The sequence below is a fragment of the Pelodiscus sinensis genome, chromosome 5 (genome assembly GCF_049634645.1).
Source record: "Pelodiscus sinensis isolate JC-2024 chromosome 5, ASM4963464v1, whole genome shotgun sequence".
NCBI classification, from domain to species: domain Eukaryota; kingdom Metazoa; phylum Chordata; order Testudines; family Trionychidae; genus Pelodiscus; species Pelodiscus sinensis.
In genome coordinates, this window is record NC_134715.1 from 75,646,419 (window position 1) to 75,665,059 (window position 18,641).

Below are 18,641 nucleotides of genomic sequence, written 5' to 3' on the forward strand. Positions count from 1 at the left end.
TATTGATATGCAACCAATGTAGAATATATATCCTAACAATTAAGTACTGTTATCTGCCTCTTCCCTTTATTAATAGATCTTAAAAAATTAGTTTTTCAAGTATGCTGGTTTTGAGTTTAAAGGAGTGCAAAGTCACAGCTATTAATTCACATACATTACTCTTATAATCTAAATATGATGAAACCAGGAAAGTATTTGCTAGGTGAAAATTGGCTCCCAAATTTCAGCCTCAAAGTGAATTTTTATGGATGATTTTTCAAGCCTGTAAAAGTAATAGATTAGAGAGAGGATGCTGTCACACTGCCCTTACTGTAATGTGTGTCTATAAAACTCAGTCAGCCTATCTTATGTCTTTTATATTGTTTAGGTTTGGCTGTGTCTGTCCCAACTGCACACTGTCTTCATATAATGAAAAAATAGAAAAAGTATATGATCTGAATAGGTAATATGAAAATCAAATGCAGAAAATATGAAGTGAGAATGAAAGTACAAAACCAACAACTCCACCCCATGTGAAATTCAACTTTAAAAGAGTAAAACATATTTGAGATACTATCTTGTCCCCCTAAGAGGAATTTTCATATGCAAACATTCTTTAAAGTGAGTATTTGAATAGCAGTATCACTTCTTAAATTCTTTATGAAATATACATTGGCTAATTGTAGTAAAGGTTTTGTTTTCATCATGGGTTCCTTTTGAGTATGTGTTTTCTCATCTTCTCTCCCATTTCTGTTTATTTTAGTTTCAAGTTTACACATTGATCTCCTTTGTAGATAGACTTGAAGGTCTGTTGGAGGTCAAGTGGTGACTTGTGAGAACTGAAATATGATAGGGAGGCAGTTTATGTAGCATTACATTCCTTGCAAGTCTTCCAGAGCAGTTTAAGTGTGTTGATGAACCAAACCACAGTTTCTGGAGAGTGGGGAGAATATAGAGGGGGCAGGATCAGTGCTAGTTTTAAACTGCTGAATTTATTGACACACATATTGAAATACACAATAGCCGATGGAAAAGGGGTAATATAGTAATGGATTTGTCCTTTGGATTCAGTGACTAAGACTTGCTTAGACTCTGCCAGTGCCACTTTTCCCTTTTCTAAATCCTTGCATGCTGTTTGTGCCCTGCCAGCAACTTAACCTTAACATTTTTCTGCCTCAAAAGTGTCAGAGGAGTAGCTGAGTTAGTCTGTAACTGAAAAAAAAATAATGCATAGTCTTGCAGCACCTTAGAGACAGATAAGGAGTGGGTTGTGCCCATGAAAGCTCATGATACCATCTACATTTTTTGTTAGTCTCTAAGGTGTTGCAAGGCTATTAGTTGTTTTTTTAAGATTCGTCTGCCTGAGAGAGTTGGCACCATCAACTTCTTTCCATCTAGCATGTCCACCCAACCCTGTCTTCATGGATTGCTCAGGACTTTTATCCACATGTACTCTGGAGTGTTCTCTCCCCACTTACTCCCAAACCCAGACTCTAAGTCTCTCCTTCCTGGGTCTTTTCACAAATCCCTATATAAGAATATAGGAATGGCCATATGAATGGTCCATCTAGCCCAGAATCTTGTCCTCTGTTAGTGGCCAGTGCCAGATGTTTCAGAGGGAATAAACCGAATAGGGCACTTATTGAGTGATTTGTCCCTTGTCCTTCAGTCCCAGTAAGTGGTTTAGGGCCACCCAGAGCATAGGGTTGTTTCCCTCATCATCTTAGGTCCATCAATGGCTATTGGCTATCTTCCATAAACTTACCTAATTCTTATTAGACTTTGGCCCTCACAACATCCCTTGGCACTGAGATCCAGAGCTTGACTGTGTATTATATGAAGAAATAATTCCTTACATTTTTTTTAAACCTGATGCCTATTAATTTCATTGGGTGATTGCTGGATCTTGTGGTATGGGACAGGGTGAATATTTTCTTATTCATTTTCTCCACACCATTCTATTATATCTGCCCTTAGTTGCCTCTTTTCTAAGCTGACTCTCTCTAGCGTCTCCTTTATAGCAGATTTCCATTTCTCCATTTTTCAAAGGGAGCTAGGAATCTCATCTATTAGTGGCAGTCTTCTGTATCTTCTGACTTTCCAAGGTTCAGCCCTTTTCACTGACAGATTCACTCTTTCCATTTTTCCCATTGTCTTATCCTTCTCTCCATGCAGCATTTCCTTCTGTTATTTCTCTTCCCTCTAGGGAAGAGTCCCTGGGGGGTGCTATGCAGGAGCCAATCCTCAAGGGGAGACAGTTTAAAAAACAGCCCCCCTGCAGACTCGCTGCCTGCTGCTTCTGATACAGAGGCAGCAGCGCAGGGTGGCAGCAGCCCCTGTCTGTGGGCAGTCTGAGCTCCTCGCACACACAGGCTGCTGGGGGTGGGGAGAGGGAGCGGGGGAGGCTGCCGTGAAGCAGCCTTTGTCCACAGCAGCCGAGGCTGGCCGCAGAGAGTTTGGTTCCCAGCAGCAGCCCCTGTCTGCAGGGGGTCTGAGGTCTGTGGGAGCCAGAGCAGCCTCTGTCCAAGGAGACCTCAGACTTCCTGCAGACAGGGGCTGCTGCTGGGGACTAGCCTCTGTCTGTGGCGGACCCATTCTCACCGTGGACAGAGGCTGCTCCGTGAGAGGCAGAACAGCCTCTGTCTGCAGGGAGCTTGGGCCTGCTTTGGACAGAGGCTGTTTCATGGCAGCCTTCCTTGGCCCCCTCCACCTGCCATGCTGCTGCCCCGATAGAGGCAGCAGTGCAGTGGGGAGAGGGGGGCTAGGAGGCACCACAGAGTCGCTGCTTGGGGGCGCCATAGAGCCGGCTCCTGCTTCCCACCCCCGCTGCCTCTGAAACAGAGGCAGTAAAGTGTGTGTGCGTGGGGGGGGGGGGGGGATGCGGATAGTTGACAAGATTAACCGATAAGCCTAGATGTATCAGTTAATCATATAGTCAACTACACATTGACATCGCTACTTCCCGCCATGCTGCCCACCACAAAGCAAAGGAAACCTTGTTCCCTCCTCTTATTCCATTCAATAGGTGGGCAGCCCTGCCTGTTCTTCTCATCCCCATATTTTATTTGCAGTACAGGCAGTCCCTGACTTACGCGGATCCGACTTATGTCGGATCCGCACTTACGAACGGGGCTTTCTCGCCCCGGAAGTCGGGGCGAGAAAGCCCCGTTCGTAAGCTGCTCCGGTGCCCCTGGTCTGCTGGAGACCGTCTCCAGCAGACCAGGGGCACCGGGCGGGTTCCCGCGCCTCTGAAGCTTTGCCAGAGCAAAGCCTCAGAGGCGCGGGGAACCGCCGCGGCTGCGGCTTCAATCTGGGTGCCTGTGGTCTGCTGGGGACCGTCCCCAGCAGACCACAGGCTCCCGGACTGAAGCCTCAGCCGCGGCGGGGTCCCTCGCCTCTGAGGCTTTGCCAGAGCAAAGCCTCAGAGGCTCTGCTCCCCGTGTCCCTGGTCTGCTGGGGAGGGGGGGGGCAGCTAGTGTGCTCCCCCCCCCCCAGCAGACCAGGCTTTTGTTTTGGACTCTGGGGCAGAGCAGCTGGGGCGCTGCCGATTGGTCCTGCAGCGCCCGCTCTGGGCACTACTGGACCAACCCGGCAGCACCCCAGCTGCTCTGCCCCAGGTGCTGATTCAGCCGCTGCTGGTCAGTTTCAGCAGCGGCTGAATCAGGACACCTGGGGCAGAGCAGATGGGGTGCTGCTAGGTTGGTCCAGTAGCACCCAGGAGCGGCGCTACTGGAGCAACCCAGCAGCACCCCAGCTGCTCTGCCCCAGGCGTCCCCAAGTCAGCTTCTGCTGAAACTGACCAGCGCTGACTACAGGAAGCCCCAGGCAGAGTTGCTCTGCCCCGGGCTTCCTGGAATCAGCTGCTGATCAGTTTCAGCAGCAGCTGACTTGGGGACGCCTGGGGTTCTTAAGTTGATTCTGTATGTAAGTCAGAACTGGCGGTCAGTTTCAGCAGTGTCTGAATCTGGACGCCAGTTCCGACTTACATACAGATTCAACTTAAGAACAAACCTACAGTCCCTATCTTGTACGTAACCCGGGGACTGCCTGTACTCCAGGGCCAGTTCACAACTCTCCTTCCTCCTGTAACCGTATCCTCCAGTGTTCACATAATTCCAGCATTGCTGGGCATGGGGAAAAAATTGGGATTAATCTCAGGACGAGGTGCTTGTAATTCCAGTTGATAAACAAGGTAATGGCCAGCAGGTGGGAGTAAAGAGTTACGCCGAGTTTGTTAGCAGTGATAACTCAATAATGAAGATATTTTGTATTCCTGTGGCACATTCAACTGGGGCCCTGTTGGTATTTGAGAAACAAATGAATTAAGCCTTAGAATAGCTTCTGGAGGTAGGTGGAAGTAAGTATAAATATCCCTCAGGAGAAACTGAGGCCAAGGAAAGGTACAACTTGTGCAAAGTCACATAGCAAGTCAGAGGTAAGGCAGGAACTGGAACTTAGATCTCCTGACTCTGATTTTTATTCTCTAGAGCATTCAGAGGATGTATGCATCAACATCTGTGAAAGAGAGAGCTAGGAAAAATAGCTGTGTGTGTATTGTATTGGGATCAGCTGCCAGCTGAGTGCCTCACTTTGGCTAGAAGACACACTCAGCCCTGCTTTCTTCAGAAGGGATCCTTAACCAAACTCAACCCAAGCAAAGGAGCCTAAAATGTTCCCCACCTGTGGTGCACTTTATTCAGTTCCCAGATATGCATTGGACCTCCAGGCCCCAACATGTGTTCAGTGTCTCCTCCCTTGGGAAGTTACTGCTTCTCCCCCCCCCCCCCCCAGACATGGGCACAGTTCAGTGTTTCTGGCAAGGGCCTTGCTGACTGCTGCTGCTTCAAGCTAGTGACAGCTTCTCAGGCTTCTCTTTCCTCAGCGTTCCCCAGCTTGATGCGGCCACTTGGTGCTCTTTCTAGCAAAACAGCTTTTCTCCTACAAGAGTGCACCACCTTTAGTACTCAGGGTTGGCTGGTTCCAGGCGCCCTAGCCATTAAGGGATGAGCCACTCTGTGACACGTGTGATTTTTCTTCATTCACTCTCCAAAGGAAAGAGGCTGAAAACGAATATTCTATGTCTAGGTGTGGTTTTTTTTAATTCCCAAAATAATTCTACTGAAGAGGGCAAATGATAACATTTCAGTATTGAGCCGCCTGTGGCATATCCTAGCACAAGTTGTATCCAGAAGGCTTGTTTTATCCTGTAGTTAAATGGTTTATTGAACTTGGAAGTTAAAACCAGAGCAGGAAGATGATAAACAGGGAAGTATTTTCCTGAAAGTAGGAAGAAAAAAGCTCTTATCCGTACTCACTCATCTGTTGAGAATATTATTAGATCTGCATGGGAACATCTTAACAAAAGGCGGAGACTTACTAGGCAAGTAAGGCAACATTACAGAGTTTGTGAGGATATGATATATTTCAAACAGTACTCTGGAGGTGAGGCAGCCGTTTCTTCCTTAGTCAGAAACATTCCCCATTCCTCCTCAATCGACTGGATTGATAGAGATAAACCAAATCTTTAAGAAGGAACTTAAATGCTTTAACAGCTGCTGTTCAAGTATCCATGTCAATCTAGACCTCACTGCTAGTCTGATGTGATGAGCCTGAAGGAGAAATCAGACATAGAATGGATTGTAGTTTTGCATGAAATCCCTCTGGTAGTAGTGACCCTGTCCAGTTATTCCTTCCTCCAAGGGTTGTGGAGTGTAGGAAAAAGTTGTTGATGTGCCTGTGTCACGCAAGAGATCAAATGCCAAGAATTGCTGAAATGACCAGAGGTAAGCCCTTACTTGCAAGAGCAATAGCTGATCTCACAGAGTAAGAAGTATAGTTTACTTTCAGTAAAGAGAATGCAAACTTTTGTTTTCTTCAGATAGACAACAAATCTTTGGATGTAGCAGGGGATTAAGGTTTAGCAGGACCAGAGATGCATAGGAGATCTGGAAACCAGCCATTATAGTCTGATAGACTGCCCCAATTAGGGTCAAATACTGAGAGAGAGGACAAGCTACCTCATTTCAAGGAGTAAGTGTTTATGATACAAAGGTAATATCAATGACTTAAAGGTCATTAAACACTTTAAATCTAGGTTTACACTGTGACCTCTATCCAAATATGTCAAGCAATAGACTGGGCGAGAAGCCCTTCAACATTCTGTAGTGATATGGTAGAATGCTGGTGGGAGGCTATTCTTGGGTAGTACTCTTGTTCTGGTGTCATTCTGAAAAGTGTAGAGAGGAATTTCTTAGGAAATATATGTGGGAAACAAGCTTGCATTTGGAAACATTGGCATAAGTCTTCTTTCCCATAACTTGATTGTGGCAGGAGCAAGGGGGATGTGCTGAGCTTTTCTGGCAAAGGGATGGAAGCAGCTCTCCAAACACGCATGACAAGTTGGACATAATGACCTCCTTACTTTAAAGAGGAATGGTGCAAATTGAATCTGAAAAAATAACAAATCATATTATGAATGGACAGGCTTTATTGCTTCTAATCTGCTTAATCAAATCATCTGGCCTTTCAGTATTTCTTGTGGGTAATAGTTTCTGATACGTATAGCAGATATACAGTACTGCAGAAGAAAAAAAAATCACCTGAGTTTTCTGGTAGGTAGGCTTTATCGAAGAAAATAAAAAATGAACATTATCTTAAAAAAAAGCCGTTGTTAGGATTAAACATACATTAAATATATTTGGATTGTTATCATAGCTGTACTACTGTGTTTTCTCATTCTCTCTTCTACTGATTTGTAAGGACAAGCTTTAGTAGGAGTCAAAATGAGCAGTCTTTGCTGTGAGGTAAACCAGACTAATGGTTTGCATTGACTGCTCCTCCCATAGACCAGAAGGAGAAAAACCCTATAGAGAGGGAATTGTTGGAAAAAATGAGTAGGTTTTCCTTTCATTTTCCTTTATCCACTTTTCTTTTATCCACTGCTGCTTTTGCCTGTAGTTTACTGATCTTACAACTTTCAGTCTTGTCATTGGCTTAGCTCTCTTGGCCTGAAAGATTGTGGTACGGGAAAAATTTTTAATGTTTGTAAAATTGATGGAAAATAATATATATTTTATTACCTAAAAAGTAATGTTTTTGATTAAAAATCTCTGCAATATTTTACAGAGGGCATTCCAAACTGTTTCTGCATTGGTTGTAATGGTAAAAAAAAGTTTTGTTTGTAGCTTTGACTGGCTTGGTTTTTATTTTTATATATTTCTTGTATCAAACACCATTATTCCACATATTTACTAGATAAGTGTAAATAATCTGCTTAGTGCTGAAATGATGCTCAGTCACTCTCCCAAAAGCCTTACCAATCTAATTAATACAAACTGGGAAGTCTATTGTATTTATTGTCTCTTGCATTATGCTTTTGTTGTTGAGTAAACATCTGGCAATCTGGAATATCCCTCTGACTTTGGCGGTGGTTTTCATGATTTACCCTGTCCCCCACAGAAATAGTTTTCTGGAGCTTAAAGGCACCAAACTGCATCTCTTAAAGGGCTCTGGGCTGGGCGTTGGATGATTGAATAATCTTGCTTTAGCAGAAGCAAAATGCAGGACAATTTAGCAGGCATGGATGGAAATGCACAGTCAGATCCAGATTGGCTGTTTTATTTTTTTTAATGAAAGTTAAAAGTAACTCCCCCTCTCCACAGCTGCGAGTCCATGATGGTAGGCCATGTATACATGTACAGCACTGTGGCGGCACATCTGTGCTGATGCAGCTGCACGGATGCAGCATGTCTGGCAAATACACTCTATGCTGAGGGGTCAGAGCTCTCCTGTTGGTAGGGTTGCCAGGTGCCTGGTATTTTCGCCTCCTGTCTGGTTAAAAAAAAAAAATCAGAAAATACCGGACATCTAAAATGTCTGGTACTTTCTGATTTTTTTTTTTTTTTTTTTTTTCCCCAGTGAGGAGGAAAAAAATCCCGGGCTGTCTGGCTCAATATAGTTTTTTTTGCTCAACAAACTTTTTCCTCGTGTGTTTTTTTTTTTTTTTTTTTTTTTTTTTGTTCTTGTTGTTCATCATTTTTTCTGAAACCATCTGGCAACCCTACCTCTTGGCATAATAAAACCACCTCCATGTGTGGTAGAAGCACTGACATAATGCTTACGTTGGTGTAACTTACATTGCTCAGGACGGTGGGTTATTCTGAGTGACATAAGTTATGCTAGCAATAGATGGGAGTGTAGAGATCAAATACGGTAGATACGAGCCTAAAATATAAAGATCTGAATTATTCCACAATTTGGGGAAGTTTGGATCCAAAACTTTGCATACATCTTCACTTCAGGGTTGGCCTAGGCTTTTACCCTTTGGCTGTCAGGATGGTGGATTAGGCTGGAAACCAGTAGACTGTGTTCTTATCCCTCCTTTCCCATGGATTGACATAAATAATTCTGTGCACTTTGCAGACATTGCAGTCCAAGTCCTTCATCCTTGACTTAGGAGGCAAGAAAGCATTATTCTCTCGTTTTAGAGACCCTTTCCATTAGGGCTACATAGGAAATCTTAATTCTGGAATTTTAAAACTTTTGAGATTTGGATTTTGCATTCTTCTACCACTCTGTGGCCTTTTTGTGTAGGATTTTATTTGTATTACAAAAACCATAATTTTAGGGGGTTTTATTTGTACTTGAGTGGTCACTTGAGGTGGTTTTAAAGGGGAGGGCAATGTTGCAATAATTGTGAGGGGTGTATAAACTGAGGGGAAACTGAGAGAATGTGGTGGAGAGGATGAGGGAAGTATAATGATTAGGGAAAAGGAGGTTGGGGCAGGTTGCAGTGGCAAGAGGGCCAGTAAGAAATACCTATATCTGATGTCTTGCTCTGGAGTACAGTCAAGGGTGGGCAGCAGTGTTCCCTCTAAGATACAGGGCAGCACAGCTTCACAGGTGATTAATCAGCCCTGCCTAGTGAGTCAGCTCCCTGCTCAGAGCTTAGAGCCTCTGACTGGTTGGGGCGGATTAATCACCTGTGAAGCTGTGCTGCCACTCAGCTTAGAGGGAACACTGGTGGGCAGTAATTTTTTATAGGGGGCCACTCTATGAATTTGGTAAGCGGTTGAGGGCTGTACTCTCCCATCAGGTTGATGTGCGGGGTCTGGGAATGTGGAAGGAAACTTAGGAAAAGGGATTCGGGTGTGGGATTGGGGAGGGAGTTTGGGTGAAGGAGGAGATTTGGGTGCAGAGTCTGGGAGGGGATTGTGACCTGGAGTAGAGGTGCAGGTATTTGGGTTGTGACCTGGGACAGGGGTTTGAGGTGTAGGGTCTGAGAGGTGGTATGGGTGCAAGAGAGGATTCTGGCATGGGGGAGGGATGTAGGAAGAGTGAGTGCAGGGTCTGGGAGGGATTTGTGACATGGGGCAGGAGTGAAGGGAGAGGAGGAAGAGGGATTTAGGCTGTGACCAGGGATAGTGGATTAGGGGACAAGATCTGGGAGGGGGTTGTGACCTGAGGAGTGGTGTAGGAGGAGGGGCAGTGTTTAGAGAGGTGTATTGGGGCTAGGGTAGGGGTATAGAAGGTTTGGGTTACATGGGATGGGGTGCAGGAGGGGTTCAGACGGTTGGGAGAGGGCTGGGCTGGGGTGCAAGAGGCAGGCTCTGGCTGGGAGACACTTACCTGGGCAGCTAGCAGTCCAGCAGGTTCCTTAGCGAGGATCCCTGCCTTCATGCCCCATATGTATTCAGAGCAGCTGCAGGGACCATGCTTACTGCTCTGACCTCAATGCTGTGAACTTAGGGGACGGAGGGGCATTTCACATGCTGCCTGTCCTGCAAACAGGCAGCTGCTCTTGGCTGGAAATTGGCCAGTGGGAGCTTCTGGGAGTGGGGGCCGCATGAAGCCTCTTGCCCCCTCCCTTGGACTCTCAGCATTCAGAGATGCACACATGGCTCTACTTTTCTGAGTGCTGAGTGGAGGTGCAGCAAGCAGAGAGCCAGCTGAGGCTCTTGCAAGCCAGATCCGGCGGCTTGGCGGGTTGAATCTGGCCTGCCGACAATATTTTGCCCAGCCCTGGGTTAAGTGAATGATTTTAGGAGTCTGAAGATTCCTCCTAGCTGCTGCTGCGGCTCATAAAGGGCTGGGTAGGAGAGGGGAGACTGCTCGGCCCAGTGGGTCTCTCTGGATCTGGCAAGATGTGGCAAATCGGGGCTGAATGATCCTGACCCATCTTCTGCCTTCTGCACTGTAGTTAGTGCATGCTGGGAAAGAATGCATAAATGTTTGTCCATATCCTGAATTTCTGAAAGGTCTTTCAGAGCTTTTCAGTATTTTGGATAGTCTAAGGGACATAAGTTGTTCTACTCCTTTTAAATTGAATCTAAAACCTGGCTGCCAAGGATGAGCTTCTTCACTCTCTAAACTATGGTTTAAGACACTTGAGTCGGTTGTTATTTAGTGAACATTCTGTATAACATTGCTGTTAATTATAGGTCTGAGCCTCAGTATCTCTGGGTAGAGATTAAGATCAGAAGTCATGCTCACCTTCCTGGAAAGGAGAGGAAACCGTTTTAACCCTTAAAAAGGGGACAGGATACAAATTGTAATTGTCTTGCATCCCAGAAAATGAAGCTTTTTGGTAGTTACACAGTTCAGATTGTTTCGTGTATTAAACTGTTATTACAAAGCTATGCCACAGCCCTGCCCAGTAGGTGCCTCCGGGATTCTGTACCTGTCTTTAATCTCTTGCCCAAAGCATTGTCTTACTTGCCCAGACAAGTCATTCACCATAACAGCAGTGTTTGGGAAAATAACCCAATCAGAGCGACCAAAGGCAATGTAATGATTGTACATTAAGCCCAATGCATTAAGCATTTGGAGGAGAACTAGCATGTACATTTAAAAAAAAAAATCTGGAAGCGTATACTTCTAAATGTGTGTGAAATGTAAAGAGTCTGAAATTTCACACACAGGTAATACATGGAAAGAGAGAAAAGTACAGAGTAAATGCACAGGCAGCTTCTTTTTAATGTTTGGGATGGCTTTTGAGAATCCTGCAACTTTGTACTTTTGTTCTGGGAGTAGTTCTGTTCCACTCAGATTAAATCTGAATGTAAGGGAATCTCTGAAATTGAAGAGAGAGGAGGAAAACAATGATCATGAGAGCTATTTAAGTTGTTCCTATTACCCTTGAAGTCTATACATCTTGCTCAACTGAAAAAATCGGAATACATGGACACTCATACTGAATGTAAGTATAAAATTAACAGGAAATGTTTCCTGACTAAAGCAGGACTTTCAACAGAGCTTCAGATGGGAGTTATTTCTGCTTTTGCAAAATGTAATCTATATTTTGTACTATCATTAGGAGCTACTATTTAAGAGACATCAATGAAATAAAACAGGCCTGTGTATGGTATGTAAATGATAAATAAAATAATTTGTTAATAAGTGGACATTAATTTTGTGACCGAGATCTTTTTCAATAGCTTTATTTGTATGATACCTTAAAAAAAATGTATTCTAGTTGTGATCATTTTTCCTATAGCATTTTAGGACACCAGAGTGAATTAATTACTCTGTATGATTATAGAGCAGCTTAATTCTGATTGACTTGAGCAGAGCTTGGCTTGAAACCCATAAGAACAGCTTATTTTCCAGTTTTACAAAGTTTATTGTACTTTTGGAAATAGGTTTTTGACTAAAGTTTAATTGACTAAAACCCTCCCACCACCACCTTTCGGCAATTAATGAGGTCATCCAGCCTGATTGCCAGGCTCATCTGTTGTGTAATTTATGAATACATTTTTAAAAGGGCAATGTGAATTGATATTATGGTAGTTGTATTTCTGATGCCTCTTTGGTTTGCAAGCACAGTCATTATATGGGCCAATGTTCTTGAGGAAGGATTTTGGTTAAAATAGTATATACCTGCCATGTGTTTGAGAAATGCAAGCATCCTACACAACTACTGTGGCATTCAGAATAGTGTATTTTCTTGAAAATAGCAGTTGATGGCAGATTGTAGAAATCAGCCAGTTCTTCTTCAAGTGACTGTCCCTGATGTGTTGTGCAAACATTCCATGCAGCACGAACCAGAAAATTTTCTTTATTCGTGTCCATGTGGTTGGTGCAGGACTCCATTCTCCAGGTGCTCCAGAATAAAGAGGGCCGCTAGATTGTCACCATTGTAGTTCCTTCTTACTGCTCATGGTCTAGAGCAGAGCTTCAGTGTTCATCTGTATGTCTTCTTACTGTGCTTAATATTTAAATAGTTGTTATAGTCTCTTAGTTGGCTCTTAGTGCAGTTAGTTGAATAGGGGTCTGTCTAGTTCCTTAACCTGGAACTCTACTGTGAGGTGAGAAGCCATTGTTGTAATTGCTTCTGCCCTGCCCCTCTAGTGCAGTGTTTCCCAAATGGTGTTCTGTGGCACCCCAGGGTCCCACGAAGTGAAAAGAAGGGTTCTGCGAGAAAATTCCAGTACAATAACGTTTTATGATTTTAAAAAAATATTTAATCATTTATGAATTTTATTGAAAACAATTTTAATTTGTTTGCCATGATAAGTGTCCCTGTGTAATGCCAACTTAGCCAGAGAGTGGGTATGATGATGTCACTACTAAGCGCTGCATGCATAGTCAGTGGTGCCATCGCCTGTTGCATACCACCGGAAATCCCCGTACTCACTCTCAGTGGTCTACTTTTTCAGCTCCATATATAAGACTGTTATTAGGGGTTCCACAAAATTCTTCTGAGTTTGAAAGGGTTCCTTGGCCAAATAAAATTGGGAAACACTGCTCTAGTGGTTGCAAAGTTTATGTGTAAAAGAGAACTTCAAAAGCTGCAATATGTGCCCCGAGACCTTTCCAGTCACAGACTCCAGATGAGTTGTCTGAAAATTGTTCCCTAGGTGAACTAGAGAGTTTAGGATATTTCAGAAAACATAGTTATAAACATGCAACTATGTAATTTTTTTAAAAATAATTCTGCACATGTTAAGCATGACAGAACTAAATGCTTAAGTCCTCATATATATCTGCAGAATAGATACTATGTGTTTAGAGGTAGTGCACGATTCTCTGCAACATACTTTTCTTACCAAGAAGTGGTGTGAAAGGTTTCTAAAAACTTATTTGCCATTTCTCCTCTAGATTTGTAAACCCATAAATAAATTACCTGTTTCTGGGATAAGAGTTGAAACCTGTAATCATCAAAATGACTCCTGAAATACTGCACAGTTAGAAGCTGTAATAGGAATGACACTCTTTGCTCCAGTGGTATCACAGCGGTATCATAGTCAGGAATACAAAAGGCACAGTTATTTTCTGAATTATGCAGTTAACAACAATGCAGTGGGCTACACGTTAATGACTGGTTTATTAGTGTAAGCAGTATCCGAACCACTGCTTCCAATGCAGCTAGCTGAAAGGGGAATGGATTCCTGGGTGTGGTTGTTCTCATTCAGTTGTTTAGCCCTGCAAGTTAATCAACTGTTGATGTGTAAATACAGCTCATGCTGGAATGGGAAAGAGATCCTAGGTGTGGTTATGTAAATCCAGTTCAGGCAGTGCTATAGGCTTGGTGGATGGTCAGTTGTTTATTGTAACTAATTTGGCTGTTGTGGGGTCACAAACCATGTTAACCCTAAATGTAGGAATTGTAAAATATGACCACCAGTGCTTGCAGGAGAGACGCTTGTCATTGTAAAGAGTCTCGGGTGGATAAGCCTCCCTCTTCCAGACTCCAATGGACTGGATTGGGGGGAAGGAGCTTGAACCAGAGTGAGCTGTAAGACTGGTTCAACCTATCTCTCACCCCTCCCTCTGCCCCTGTTCTAAGGATAGACCTAAAATAGACTCCATAAGAAGTCTCTCTGTTATTTTGAAATATTATTCCAGTGGGAGCTGGAATCTTTTGGCCAGCCTAGGTGGCGGGCCAAGAGCTGAAATCACTGAGAAACTGACAAAGAGCTGAAGTCACTAGGTTTGGCCCAGAGCCAGACCCATCATGGAAGCAGCAGCTGGCAGGAGCAAGTGGCCAGCAGGGTGGCTGGCTGGAGCGGGGGGCTGGTAGGAATAGTGGCAGGTGCCCAGAAGGAGCAGGTGGTCAGCAGGGCGGCTGGTGGGAGCGGCTGGCAGGCAGCCCGGTAAAAGTAGCAGTGGATGGTTGGCAGGAGCACCGGTGAGTGGCCAACGGAGTGGGTGAGATGCTCCCTATCCCCTACGTTCCCCTGGTTGGGAGGTGAGCTCTGAAAATCACCTCTGAGCTCTGATCTGCCCTGACCAAGGGCAGCAACTGTGAGTGGGGTGCAGAGGAAAGTTTGGGCATGTGAATGGGACACTTACGTTGCTGGACTTTGAGTCTGAGAGGCAAAGGACATTGCTCAATCCATTTGAGCTGGGACGTTTACTCATGGTTTGGTTATGAACTCAGTTTGTGGTATTTTCCCCAGTTAGTACCATATAACTTCTCTCCCTCTCATTAAAAGTTTCTTTTCTAAGCTCAGACTCTATGCTTGCAAGTGGGAAAGTATTGCCTCTCAGAGGTGCTCAGGGATGTGTGAATTTCCCAGGCTACTGGGTGTGGGCTCAAGCCAATTCTGCGTGGGATGGATGAAAAGGAACCCCTAGATATTGAACCCGGCCTTGGCTGCCACCTGCGCTACCTGGCAGAATGGTTACATTAGTATGAAATCTGAATCCATGGCACTGTCTAGTATGTTACATGTTGCTGGAGAGAACAATAACACTGGGATGTGGCATGTTTTAAGTACCTTTCAGACACCTTACTCTTTGTGAATTAAAAAAAGGCAGAAACTATCTATTGAGAGAAGTGGAAAGTCACATTTCTGAGAAGAAACGTGAACAAAGAGGATGGTCATAGTCTGTTGGGGCATGTTGTGGGTGGTTCTGTTGCCCAGATTGTGGAGGTGGTAGATAATGAAATGTTAAAACAAAAGTTAACAATGTGTTTTTGTGCCAGCCTGCGCACAGGGATAAAAATGCTCACTGGCTTTGAGAGGGAAAAAACACAGCTTACTCGACAAAGGTTGCAGGTATTGTTTTTTGTTGGTGATGTTTGCAGAGACACAAAATAGGTAGAGTTGCAGGTTGATACTTTTTCTCATCCCCGTTGTCAGAAACAACCATTATAGACGTCATATCAAGATAATACTGGGATTTGAAACTGCACCTAGCTGTGTGGTTCCAGTAAAACTTAGCTGGTTTCTGCGAATTGGGCTGTGAGGGTATTGTTAATCCAGAATAAGATTAGACCATGTTTAATGCCTAGTATGGGGTTCAGGGGCACTGAAATCTCTGCAGTATTTGGACAAAAATGCTACAAATACATGGAGTTCCATTAATTTATGTAGGTTCAGCTGTTTTCACAAGTCTCAGAGGGGTAGCTGGGTTAGTCCTCAAAGTGCCACGGGATTCCTCATTGTTTTCACAAGATTTCAGTTATCTTGGGCCAAAAATCCTGTGCAAATGTGGATGGGTTTGTGAGGTTTCAGCTACATCTCAACTCGAAAATTAAGCTCATGCAGTTTTGGATCCAGCCCAGAAGAACAAGCTGGGGTTCTGGTTGGGTTTGAATCCATGGATTTAAGTCTAAATTCTTTTTCTCAAAATTCAAAGGAGGTCTGATGTAAGATTTTTTTTTTTTTCCATCCTCAGTGATTCATCTATTATGTGCTTGCAGTCAACCTATAATTATAAAGCTTTATCATCACGGTCATAGGTATTTTCTGATGCAAACTCCTGTAGCAAAATACCAGGCTAGAGTTGTCTTTTTTTTTCTCTTTCTAGCATGAGAGAGGTGTTTGAAAATGTTTAATGCAGAATTAGATCCGAGAGTGTTTATCTTATTTGCTTTACCTCAGGCTTTTGAGTTATTTCTTAGGCCATTATTACAGCTTCAGCAAGCTAAGGGTTTCTGTGTTTGTGGCAGCTGCAGTACTGATGAAATTAACATTGGCTAAGATAGAGAAACCCTTTCTAGGAGGGATACCAGTAGTGGATGGTGCTGCAGGTAGCAAGGAACACAGACATCGCCACATGGATGTGGTCTCCCCTCCAGGTTGACTATATTTTCACAGTTTAAAAAAAATCTGAGTCACTATAGTGGAATGCAGGTATCACAGAGAAGAATCTGGTGAAGACTTAGAGACATGCAGTCACAAACTTCCGAATCGATTGATCCAGCAGGGGTCAGTTTAACAAACACAATAAATAGACCACCAAGCGCTCTTCCATTCACTCTGGTACTCCACCAAAATGAGAAGAGTAGGTAAAGTTGATGGGAGAGAGCCAGCTGTCAAGTTTAGTGTGGTAAGCAGACCTAAGTACATTGACTTCAGCTATGTTATTCACGTAGATGAAGTTGCATATCTTAGGTCAACGGCTCACGGTAGTAGAAGTAAGGCCTCAGGGAAGCTGGTGGGTAATTAGGATACCCTGTCTCTTGTCACATACCCTCTCTCAGAATAAAAGACGGGAACATTTTACTGTAAAGGGCAGAAAGAGAGAATATTTATCCACACGTATAATTTTCTCCAATTTCTAGCTTCTTCCCTCCACTCAAGTTCTTTCTTATATTTGTCACAATATTCTTCTCTTCACAGACTCACTTTCACTTCATCCATACTCCCATTCACCATTTCATTCCGTTCCCCTCCACACTCAAGTCTGCCCACACAGCCTGCTCCCTAGTGGGTCAGAGTCTTCCAAGCCCATTCAGTTTTCATCAGCCCAGGTGAAAAGTTAGTGAAAGCCAATTTAAAGATCTCTGCCTCTCTAATAATCCGATTTTCCTTCTGATTTTGCACATCAGCACTTTTAATGCTCCAGCAAGCAAAAAACATCTGCATCTGTCTTACATATGAGAGTTTGTGGTAGAAAAGGAACTTTCACAGATCAAAAGTAGACATGGAAGGTAGAAACAACAAGTAATCTCAGAGGATGTGGGTTTTGCCCACGAAAGCTAACAAGTAAGTGTGTGTGTGTGTGTGTGTGTGTGTGTGTGTGTGTGTGTGTGTAATATAATTAATAAATATATATATTTATTAGTCTCTAAGGGTATGTCTACACTACAGCGCTAATTCGAACTAATTTAGTTTGAATTAGTTCGAATTAGCTTAGTTCGAATTAACTAACGCATCCAGACTAAAAAACTAGTTCGAATTAGCGTTTTGCTAATTCGAACTAGCATGTCCACATAGAGCGGACCCTGAATCGGGGTTAAGGATGGCTGGAAGCAGTGCCGGCAGGGCATCAGATGAGGACTTAGCGTAGAGCTGCTGTCTCAGGCTAGCCGAGGGCTGTGCTTAAAGGGATCCGACCCCCACCACGGACAGACAGTTCTCAGGGGTGCCCTGCTTGCAAAGCAGTCCTGGCTTGGATTGCCCGGAGTATCCACACTGGGCACATCACAGCACTCGGCCATCAGACCGGCTGCACTTGCTGCGGGCTGCCATCTGGGGAGAGGGGGCAATTGGGGGGCTGCAGGAGAGGTTCCACCCTCAGAAGCCCGCAGAGCCAGCCCAGTCCTCCCCATCGAGGGCTCGTGCCCCATTCCTCCCTCACCTCCTTCCACTTACCCTTCCCTAGCCCCCCTTCCTGATGTACAAAATAAAGGACAATTGTGTTCAAAAATAGAATCTCTCTTTATTGAACAAAACTGGGGGAGACTGGGAAAAGGAGGTGGGAGAGGGGAGGGCAACTACAATGATGAGGGGTTTGGAACAGGTCCCCTATGAAGAGAGGCTAAAGAGACTTGGACTTTTCAGCTTAGAAAAGAGGAGATGGAGGGGGGGATATGGTAGAGGTCTATAAAAGCATGAGTGGGGTGGAGAGGGTGCATACAGAAAAGTTCTTCATTAGTTCCCATAATAGAAGGACTAGAGGACACCAAAGGAAAGGAATGGGTAGCAGGCTTCAAACTAATAACAGAAAGTTCTTCTTCAAAAAGCAAATAGTCAACCTGTGGAACTCCTTGCTGCAGGAGGCTGTGAAGGCTAGAACTAGAACAGAGTTTAAAGAGAAGTGAGATAAAGTGATGGAGGTTGGGTCCATGGAGTGGTATTAGCCAGGGGGTAGGAGTGGTGTCCCTGCCCGAAGTTTGTGGAAGGCTGGAGAGGGATGGCACGAGACAAATGGCTTGGTCACTGTCTTTGGTCCATCCCTTCCAGGGTCCCTAGGGTTGGCTGCTGTCGGCGGACAGGCTACTGGGCTAGATGGACCTTTGATCTGACCCAGTACGGCCATTGTAAGCTCAGGGCTCAGGGTCGGGGGTCTCAGTGGACCACCTTGATTTTCATGCACACCTGCTCCTGGGTGGCCAGGCTGGCAGCTCTCCTGCCCTAGACGGCCGCTTTCCTGTGCCTAGTGCGGAGGTCGTGGATGAGGTCCACAATGTCTGCACTGGACCAGGTGGGTGCCCGCCTCTTGCGGTCCCGGGCAAGCTCCCGGGAGCCGCCAGCCTGGTCCCGGGAAGAGGGGGAGAGCTGGGGGGCATCGGGTGGCTGGCTCGAGCCGTGCCAGGTGCAGGGTCTGCTGGCTGGGTGCTGGCAGGCTTGCACCTGGCACGGGCATCGTAGCCAGCCCGTGCCCCTTTAAGGGGTCCGGGGCCGGGAGGGGGGCAGACGAGTTTCCCTGGTGTTGGCCAGAGTGGCCACCAGGGAAAGCTGGGGAGGGCTAGCCTCCCAGTAGTTCAA

General features: G+C 44.8%; 1 protein-coding gene across 10 annotated transcripts in view; it reads left to right on the forward strand.

Annotated features, from left to right (window-relative positions):
- Positions 1 to 18,641, forward strand: part of STOX2 (storkhead box 2) — a 229,832-nt gene that overhangs the window by 50,622 nt on the left and 160,569 nt on the right. Inside the window, exon 1 of one of the 10 annotated variants that reach the window (XM_025188241.2) lies at positions 10,359 to 11,176. The exons of the other annotated variants lie outside the window; for them this stretch is intronic. Within the exon in view, the coding sequence (XP_025044026.1) occupies positions 11,158 to 11,176 (19 nt within the window). The 5' untranslated portion in view covers positions 10,359 to 11,157. Of the gene's footprint in view, positions 1 to 10,358; positions 11,177 to 18,641 lie in introns of those variants that run through there. 10 annotated transcript variants of the gene reach the window in all.